This window comes from Paramacrobiotus metropolitanus, unplaced genomic scaffold (genome assembly GCF_019649055.1).
Source record: "Paramacrobiotus metropolitanus isolate TYO unplaced genomic scaffold, Prichtersi_v1.0 Parri_scaffold0000081, whole genome shotgun sequence".
NCBI classification, from domain to species: Eukaryota; Metazoa; Tardigrada; class Eutardigrada; order Parachela; family Macrobiotidae; genus Paramacrobiotus; species Paramacrobiotus metropolitanus.
In genome coordinates, this window is record NW_026570301.1 from 293679 (window position 1) to 303346 (window position 9668).

Genomic DNA, 9668 nt, shown 5'->3' on the forward strand with positions numbered 1-9668 from the left:
GTGTTACTGAATGCATTCAGTAATGTAGCTGTTTCTACAGCTAACTCCTTTTATTTTTTATGCAGTACAGATATGAACAAAACAAAAACAATTAATACTGGTAGGCTGCATACATACTGTAGGCATAATTTAAGACAGAAAGGTGAACCAATTAATAGTGATCTCAATGCAGTCAGCGCAGTGTGCATACGAGCAAAAAAATGGTTTCTTTTAAACGAGCTTTACTTTTTTCAGTGCTAATGTCTACATTTGGTAGGCCAACTGGATATACATAGAAGTATGTATCGAATGGCTTTGAGTATGGGAACGCAGGGTAGCTTTTTGGTCCCTGCTGTTGCGTTGTCGCTGTTGGTGAATATAAAAGTTCCTCGTCGACGGCTTCCTGATCCTAGATTTTGTTGTGCATGATGAAATTCTTCTTCAGGCTGCACAACTTCCAATTGGCACGGATCTCCGCACCGGAAGTGCCATTAGCGTTGAGGCCGTGCAGAGAACTATCAGTATTGCTTATGGCTTTGTAATGTATAGGACAGTTAGCTAGCTAAGTGAAGTTAAATTCGTGGTAAATTCCATGTACTTCTTTGTTTCGCGCAGGCTCAGCCCACTTTCTTTGTCATGCCTGGCGAATACGTGTTAGCTGCCGCCGGCCGTGCACGCGGCCCGATTGCCTTTCGCATTCTGTTCCGATCAGTCGTGTTGTCGAGCTGTTGTTTATCATTGCGTTGATTAGCTCTCTCCTGTTTTCATTTTCAGCACTTATTTTTCCTCAACAGTTTGATAAAATTAAGACAGTAATTCCACCTGTGGAATCGGTACATAATGCCTCCAGCCACCAGAAGCAAGAAGACGGCCAAAAAACACCGGAGAGCCCCTCGCCAAAAAGTACCACCAAAACAGCGCCTGAAAAGCATCATAGTTCGCCCTGAACCATCTGGATCGAGTGAAGTTCAATTAGTAGAACCTACTCTTCAGTCTGTCCTTCAGCAGCAGCAAAAACATCAGCAACAGCTGGACTCGCTGCTCGCCGTAATGAGAACTCAGCTGCCTCAAGCGGTGCGCCCCTTGTCCCCTTCGTCAAACCTTCAGATCCAGCTTGGTGACGACTTCGGGAGAATCGTGCATCAGGTGGACTCCGTAAACAAGGCAGATGGCGGAAAACGCAAGCGCCGTAGAAATCGAGGTGAGAAAAGTGGTTCCTCATCCTCTGAACAGGACAGCGACAGCAATAGCTCGCCAGAGCGTAGCGCAGCGCCTCAGCGCCATGGCGACCGCCCCGAGATGCTCGGCCGCTTAGGGCCACCAGTGCTGCAGCCATCTACGTCTGATTACTCTGTTCATCAGCTGCCATCGATTCCTGATAAAAAGCTACGAAAGAAACTGCTGGACTTTGAGGAGTATGTGGACTTCGATCTGTTGCTGCGGCGAAACAGGGTCGAGAAGCCCAAAAAACTGCAGTCTAATCTGTCCTTTGTGGACGGGAAAATGACGCTCACCCCTGAAGATGGCAAAGTCAGAATTGACTCGTTCGAGGCATGGGCAGGAGCCTTTTCCGTATTTGCCAGCTACCGCATCACCGTCGCACCGATGTTATCTGCGAAGTTTTTTAAATACCTGGCCATTATTGCGTCGTACGCTGAGCGTGATGTCCCGACCGCTAACTGGCTTGAGTACGACAGGCAGTTCCGTGCGTTTATTACCAGCCACCCGCGGGAGTACGATCTCTGGGCGCATCAGCACGAAGATACGTACATTGATTGTATCCAGAACCCGCTTCGTAACACGCGTGTAGAGCCGACTGACAATATTCGCCGCGTGAAGGAGCAAAAGAAGGACGACGAATGCCGCAATTGTGGCATGGCTGGGCACTTTATTAGCAGCTGCCCGCTGCCACGGAAGGGGCAACCAGGTTATGGGCAGCCCATCCAAAACGTCGCCGCCGCTGAAGGAGAAGTATGTCGCAATTTTAATTTCGGCAGCTGCACAACGCCCTGCAAAGCGCACCGGATTCACACTTGTTTCCGGTGTGGGGATTCCAGCCACCGGGCCGTCAACTGCACGAAAACCGACCCTTGAGGTGACACTGCCAGTGGATGCGCGTTCCCATGCGCCACGCCTTCGCCATCGCCGGACTGCTTGCCTGACTGTCTCCATAAATGACAAGATAAAACCAACTTTACGATGGCCGCATCGGTGTGCCTGAACCTGAACCCTACCCAGCCGGGCGCTGGTGATGTCATCACACAGCCGCTACCCTCAACACCTCGGGTCACCTCAACTTATAACCTTTACCTGACCGGACAGATTGTTTGGGGGCAGTCGGGCGAAAGTGGGTATCGGACACACGTCAAGGTGAGGTCGCACCTGCACCTTCATTGTCGCATACGCCGCCGCGCCGCCGACCTGCACCACCGCAAACATGTAATCTCATCCGTCGCTACATGCTCATTCAGTCACAATCGTCGCTTAGGCACAATGCCACCGGACACTGGATGGATATCGCCGTTAGAACCGCTAACCAACTGCCTGACAGCGAAATCCAGCTGGACCGACGCTGGCGAAGCATCTGCCTTACTGGTACATTTCACCACACCGGACCACCTCCTATCGTGAACTCTTACCGGACGGAGTAATTTGTTTGGGGGCAGTCGGGTGGAAGTGGGGATATCGGAAGCTCGAACCGGTGAGGTCATCACCTGCACCTTCGACTTAGCATATGCCGCCGCGCCGCCGACCTGCTCTACCCGAGTTTCTGTACTCGCATCGAGATATACAGACGTCTGTTGTTCAAATAACCACACTTGCAATTAACAATTGTAAATGCAAAGGATTGGAACGGCGAACGGAGAGCACCGATAGAATTTCGGAAGCAGTTTATTGGATAGACGCCAGACCAAGGAAGTACTACAATGTAAAAAAATGGAAACCAACCGAGATGCAATAGTCACCGCACAAAAGTGCTGGCGTTTTCCAAACTGGAAGGAACAGTTACAAAGTGTGCAAGAGAGAAGAAAATTCGTATTCGTCGTTTATATATTTATCTAACATACAGGAATATAGTGCTAAGCCAAAAGGCAAGATTTTTAGAGAATTAAAATGAGAACTGAATGCTAAAAGCGGCACAAATCTACTGACTTGTAAACGAACAATAAGTCAGATATTCGCTAACGAAACACATCAACGGCTGAAAAACCGATAAGAAGTGGCATGACCCTCGTGTACAAATTGAAGACTCCCACTGCAACCACGACAAGGACGACCAGTGCGACAATCACGGGCTGCTTAAATACGCTCGCGATAACTGATACCCCCATGCCGACCATCAGCACAACCCCTGAACTGACCACAATTAACGCTATAACTGGTAAAATCTCCGAGCTGCTTTCGATGCCGAGGATTCGGTACAGCAAAGATGGGCGATTGCTAACAGGAACGGGTTTTCTCGTCCACGGCTCTTCGCCAACGGGTGGCAAGGATTCCGGGATGTCGTCATCGTCACTGTCCGGCTCAGTAAGTACGTCCGTAAGGGCGGAGTAATCGGGCAATTCAACGGAAATGCGTTGTTCCAACAGCGTCATGCGCTCAGAAAGTGCCTGCTGGTTGATGCTGAAAATAAATAGTGCCATATTTTTCGAGGCCGCATAAAACCACACTGGCTCCGTTAAGTAGAGATTCTACCGATTTCGACCTCTTTTCACTGTTCTCGCTGGCGAAATGCGTGTCCTTGTGCTGCATGCTAACTATGCATTTCACCAAACACTATGATATTTTCACTACATAAGTTAGAAGTTTGAACTCGGTTTGGGTATTTTAAAGTGTAAAAGTTACTGATTTAAAGTCGTTATTTTGCGGACGCAATAACAATTCAAGCAGATTTTTTAAATTTTTCATTCAAGCACAACAATGTGCTCCGATGGAATGACTAAAGTATTGTGGAGCGATTTTTCAAAAAAACCCATCCGGTGCTGCAAAAAACAAACTTTTTTACACCCAAAGTTACTTTTTTTTATTTGTTAAAGAGTACATAAACATTTTCCACGAAAACGCTTCACAATTCTTTTTGAAAATGATTTTTCTGAAGTCTGATCAAAGTTAGAAATTTTCTGAAACCTTTGCGAATTGTTATTGATTTTAGAAGTTGTTTTTCGAAAATTGTTCAGGATGGGACGAAGAACCTTCTTTTGTACTGCGCTTTCCTTTGGTCTTACCGATTCTGCGCATGCAGTGCCGCCACACTAGATTGTGTGCACACCGAAGAGTGGACTTTGGCCACTCTTTCAGGTGCACTCACGGGACAACGCTATATCTTTCCATTGTCTAGCGCCTTTGTCATGCTCTATGCGTCCTCACTGTGTAAACATGAGCCTTGTCTGCTCCTACCACACTTGCTAACTGGCATGGTATATAACACCCACAAGGCATCTTTCAGAATGAAAGAAGCGCTTCTTGAAGCAATCTTTCTTTCACTGATTTTGACCACAGGTGGCAGTAGTGTAGAAAGATACGCCAGCCCGCCAAATCGCTCCTGGTCGGCAACAAAAAAACTTGAATAACTTTTTTCTTTTCACCGTAATTTTACTAAACTTCCGCCCAGTGATAGATGTAACCCTTCTTATTACAACTGTAGAATTTCGAAAATCTCGTTTTCTATCTTGCGACCATAGTACAAATTCTCCTTAAACGCTGCCCATTTCGTATCACATACACGTATAAAATTTATCCTTTTATTATCAGCGTCTTCCACGTATTCGCATCTTCTATGTTCTACCTGTATCTTGGCTGATACACGGTATAATCGCTTTTCGTACGGCGACTTGTGCCTGCGGTATTCCTCTAGTGTATTACCGTGTTCCCACGTAATATCCCCTATTTTTTATCGTTAAACGTCTATTTAAAACGGAAAGGCTGCTAACTAAAACGAAAAGAAATGCGTGGTGAATACGGGCAAAATGCGGATGGAAGACGTGGGAATATGGTAACACATAACAGGAAAACCGCAGTCGTACCGAAAAGCGATGTACTAGTAATGCTGTAACGGAGAAAATACGGTGGACACACTGTATCCTGCTACATAAAAATTTTAATATATTATACATATACGGCCTTGCTCTTACGATAAACTGATTTTTACTCCAAAACATTAGGTTTTAAAAGAAAAGAGATTTCTGCAGCTATAGGTCAAAGCAGAGTAATACTCACCTCACCGCATGAACGCAGTCAATAAGCGCTAACAGTTTTCCGTTCGTAGGCAATGCGGCATCGGGTCGGCGACACAACGGCCCGTCCCCAGTGGTCGGAGGTTTCGTGGCGGCAACTCCAATTTCTGATGGCACGGCTGCCACTAGCGTCAGTCCCAGACAAATCGTTAGACATGTAAACGTCTGCTGGATCATGTCGCATGTGATTTTTTCAAAAACCATGGAACTGTAGGAACGCTTGAGCGAAAGAATATTCAAAATATCGTTCTAGGCGCCCGGAACGTCTTTAAAGATGAAGGCGGTAGTAATTTTGATGAAGAGTATCCTCGAAGATGCTAAGGACGAGAATGCGGCCTGCTTTGTGGAAATCGTTCATACTAGAATAAATCCTCATGTTCGATACAGTGTGTCTGAGTTTTGCCCCGCGCATACTCCGCAATCGTCACTTGTGAGTCTGTGACTCATCTGTTCATCCCATAAATCAATAAGCAGAGGAAGGTGTCACGCAGGTTGTGTGGCAAGTTTAATGCGCCTGGAGGAAATTTATTGCAACCTTATATTGATCCCGGATTACCGTATTTTTTTCTCGCTTTTCCCCGCACAGTTGCCGGACTGCCAATCGAAGACTGGGAATAGTGCATGTCTTGGTTAAGTATTATACGGATAGTAAGTGCCACAATTCCGGCAAGCCATGGCACGCAGTTCGGCCGGATATAATTTTCGATAACTAGCTACCATTCCCGGCTGACGTCAGCTGTACTTCCAACTGGATGCGATCCCTCTGTTCCATGAAAAGTAGTATCATTGTTCGTCAGTCTTCCGGAGCGCAGTCAGTATCCTCTAAACTCAAGACATTGCGGTGATCGATCTCTAACTTTAACCTATGATGTCACCGCAGCCAGCACCGGTGTTGTCAGAGCGAGCTGCAGTTACATAGCAGGGCTGTTCCATAAGTAGGTATACGTAAATGCCCAGTATTAGGAATACAGACTGCTTGCCATGCATAATGCTATCGGCGCAAATCCGATGTAGAAAAATTTCACATGATCTTTGCATACTGCGGAGGAGACCGTAATGTGGCGGTATCGATAAGAGATACTGCATCCGAATCCTGACAACGTGATAATAATAACAAAAGCCACCGCACAGAAACCGAATGCCACGATTGAGTTTTATGTATAGTATTCGCGATAGGTAAACGGGCAACGAACGGTTGCTAAACGACAAGGCGGTCCTTGAGATACACCCATACCGTTATGACGCTGAAGATGTCATACAAGTACTGCAGTTAGATAGGATGCACTCCGAACAGTCCTGTATTCCGGTGTGGATGCTACACAATCCGGCCTATGGATCCCGAGAGCTCTATGGAGCTCTGTGAACGTAAAAGTGGTGTCTGGTGCCCGTTCACTGAGCGTTCAGCGTACCATTGTTCCAAACAGTACCGTGTTATTGTCCGCTGGGAAAAGCATTTATTTGACAGCTGGTGATTACCAAGACTTAAAGCATCCATAATTGACCCGTATCTTAATAAGTAATAGCGCACTGCTTGGAGTATGACAGCTGCAAATTTTTGTCTGCCTTTAGGATTACACAATGCGTCAAGTACTGTACTTACTGCGACTGTGAACATCTTCCCGTTTTCGCATACACTGTACAGGGATGTATTGTGTATCAAAATTTCATAACTCGATTACTCTCGTTAATAAAATTCTCGGTAGCGCTAAGAAACTGCATAGACGCTTCGCATGATAACAACCGGAAAACCTGTGCGTTGGCGTACCAGTCGAAAATTGTGTTTACCCAGTTAATGAACGTCCGCCAGCGCTTTGCGGGTTTGCGCTAATGTCTCTAAAATCGTGTCCAACTGGGTTTTCCCGTTAATCATCTGCTGGAGTTACTGTAGCGGCGAATTAGGCTTAAAATATTAGCCTACGGTTATGCCTCGCCTCGTAAAATTAATTTGGTATTACTGCAGAATACAGTATGCGTTGTTCGGCACGTGCTGCACATGTGCTTTGTAAGCTAAAGAATCGAAGACGGACTGCGGAACGGCATCACGAAGCTCAGCTTTGATATACTATTTCAGGTTTGAGCACTGAAATTTTAAGGGCAAACATTTTTTCAGTTTGATCTGGCAAATATCGAGCGAGCGAATACAGAATAATTTAGATAAATACCTACTTGTACTTAAGCCAATGTTTAATAACAACACCACCACTTTGCTCAACAGCAAGTCCATCCCGGCATATGTACGCTGGGCACCGTAGCCTTTTTACGTCTCTTAGGCCTCGTCCCGAATTCAAAGGGAATCTCGTTGCGATACAGCAACTCTACCTCGCGAGGTGGCTTCGCGTACCGTATCTGTAGGCGTGGCCACTGCATACAGCCACCTCGTGCGGTTGAACAACCGTACCATAGCGAGATTTGCTTCGAATTCGGGACAAGGCCTTACTATCACCATAGCTGCGTTTATCCGGATTGCTTATCCTCCACGTTGTCCGCCCCTGCTACATGACCAACTTCACCGTGTATATCTTGGCGCTGTTTACCGTCATCTATATGATCGGTGTGCAACCGTGGCAGTTATACGCGGATCTACTGGACGTCGATATAGGCCGATTTGGCTGGAGCATATGCATACGGTACACATACTGTTTGCGAGTGGTCAGCGTGATACCGTTATGGGCGCACGTCCAGATGGCCGTCAACCGGATGGTAGCGCTTCGTTTCCCTGTTTTCTACCGCGAGCATCACACCAGGAAAACCGCGTTGATGATCTGCGGCGGTACGATTATATTTGTTCATGCGTTCTGCTTATCGGGAATTATCAGTAGCATCCCGTATCGCTTTCGCGCCATTATGGATCTTGCGCTAATGATCTCGTGGCAATTTATTATTGGCGCCAAGTGGACAATAATATCAATCGTATAATCCCAGTGTGTCTGGTTTTTTGTATCTATTCGTACGTTTTTGTTCGACATCTCCGTAAAAAATTTAGACCAATTTCAGGAGGCAGTTTTCGACTCCAGAGACGGCGCCGAACTGGCAGTAATAACACTGACGTACTCGGCGGCTAATAATCATGTGACACCAACGGCATCCAAATCACCTCACGCACGAAATGCGGAGCGGCTAGAACCAAACAGTTCATCATCTTAAGCTTCCTGACTGGGTCGGTACTTATCTGTTGGTTTCCGGTCAATATCATGTATTTTATCCTAACGTTCTTTCACATCAGCGTTTCCAACGAATGGTACTTTGTCGGTCATGCATTTTTTAGCCTGCAAATCCTCTGCGATCCAATAATCTGGGTACTGCATTTCTCTGCCTTACGGTGCGACTGCCGAAAACGGACAGAGTAGCTGCAAACAGCAAAGATCATTTAATGTTATTTATCAATCTACATGTCTCGATGTCGTTTCATAAGCCAACAAGAACTGCACTGCTGCAGCAGATATTTTACCCGAGACCAACTTTGATCTTGCATTTTTGCTGTACTTGTTATCAAGTCTACGCCTAACCTACGAATAATAATTAAAGTATACAGGGAAGTGAGGACTAACGGGCAACCCGACTCACGGTTCGAAAAACCTTGAAAACATCGCTGTGCCAGGTTTTGATGTTCTTCGATCTCCCGGCTCCGGAATCATTGGATTTTCTGCGTCCCTTTTTAAGGCAGAACTGAATGGTGTTGAATAAATCAAGTGTACAAGCGTTTAGCGATAATAAAATTAATATCGCTTCATTAGTTTTCGAAGCGCTTTTCCATGTGGAAGAAAGCGGAGACATCTGTGTCGTTTGTTTCTGAAATGCGAAAAAGCAAAATTTGCACGGTTAATAATCAAGTGTCCGAAATGCAAAAAAAGGCATCGAATTGCTTATAAAATGTTTGCCATTAATAATTACTACGATACGTATTACGGCAAATACTGCGGCAGCGTGTGCTTAAGCACTTGCAGAAAATACCGTAATGGAATAATGTTTAAAACGCATTAATATCAGTAAGCACGTGCGTAGATTATGATGTATTGCATACGTTGGCATACATACGGCACGTAATACAAAATAACGGTAAAAAAACAGCTCTTGTCCAAATGTTACACCGTAATACTGATAGTAAAATTAATAGAAGTACTAGTACAGTAACTTCAAGCCAACAAAACGATGACATTAAACGAGCGAGCCACTTGTACGTTTGCTCGTATGCATGTTTGTTCTTTTGTTTGGCAAAAGTACGTTGCTGCGCTACAGAGGCACTTGTGCACAAGTGATACTGTTGGCCGTCAATATTCACAAAATCAAACGAACATAATACAGTGATAATTGCATTTTCTTTGGAACTGCATTTCACGACTCACGACTACCATGATAGACATCCATCATTTATGATTGACTATGAAAGACAACGAACGCACTGTCGCATAGAAAACCCACGCACTGCGCCAGTTATGCTAACTTTAACGTAGCCAA

The 9668-nt window shown here is 45.6% G+C and overlaps 1 protein-coding gene across 1 annotated transcript; it reads right to left on the bottom strand.

Moving 5' to 3' along the window:
* Positions 1 to 2937: 2937 nt before the first annotated feature.
* On the bottom strand, positions 2938 to 6301 carry LOC129595683 (uncharacterized). The gene is made up of 2 exons (XM_055492762.1): positions 5197 to 6301; positions 2938 to 3603 (listed from the first exon to the last, which is right to left on the bottom strand). Exons 1-2 carry the CDS (start codon positions 5415 to 5417, stop codon positions 3162 to 3164), a joined length of 663 nt encoding a protein of 220 aa, XP_055348737.1. The 5' UTR covers positions 5418 to 6301; the 3' UTR covers positions 2938 to 3161.
* Positions 6302 to 9668: the final 3367 nt, after the last annotated feature.

What these genes read in the sequence shown, in the direction of transcription:
- LOC129595683 (XM_055492762.1), bottom strand. Translation starts at nt 5,417, where the DNA reads ATGGTTTTTGAAAAAATCACATGCGACATGATCCAGCAGACGTTTACA. An exon ending in GACTGCGTTCATGCGGTGAG is followed by an intron (nt 3,604 to 5,196) that starts GTGAGTATTACT and finishes ATTTATTTTCAG; the next exon opens with CATCAACCAGCAGGCACTTT.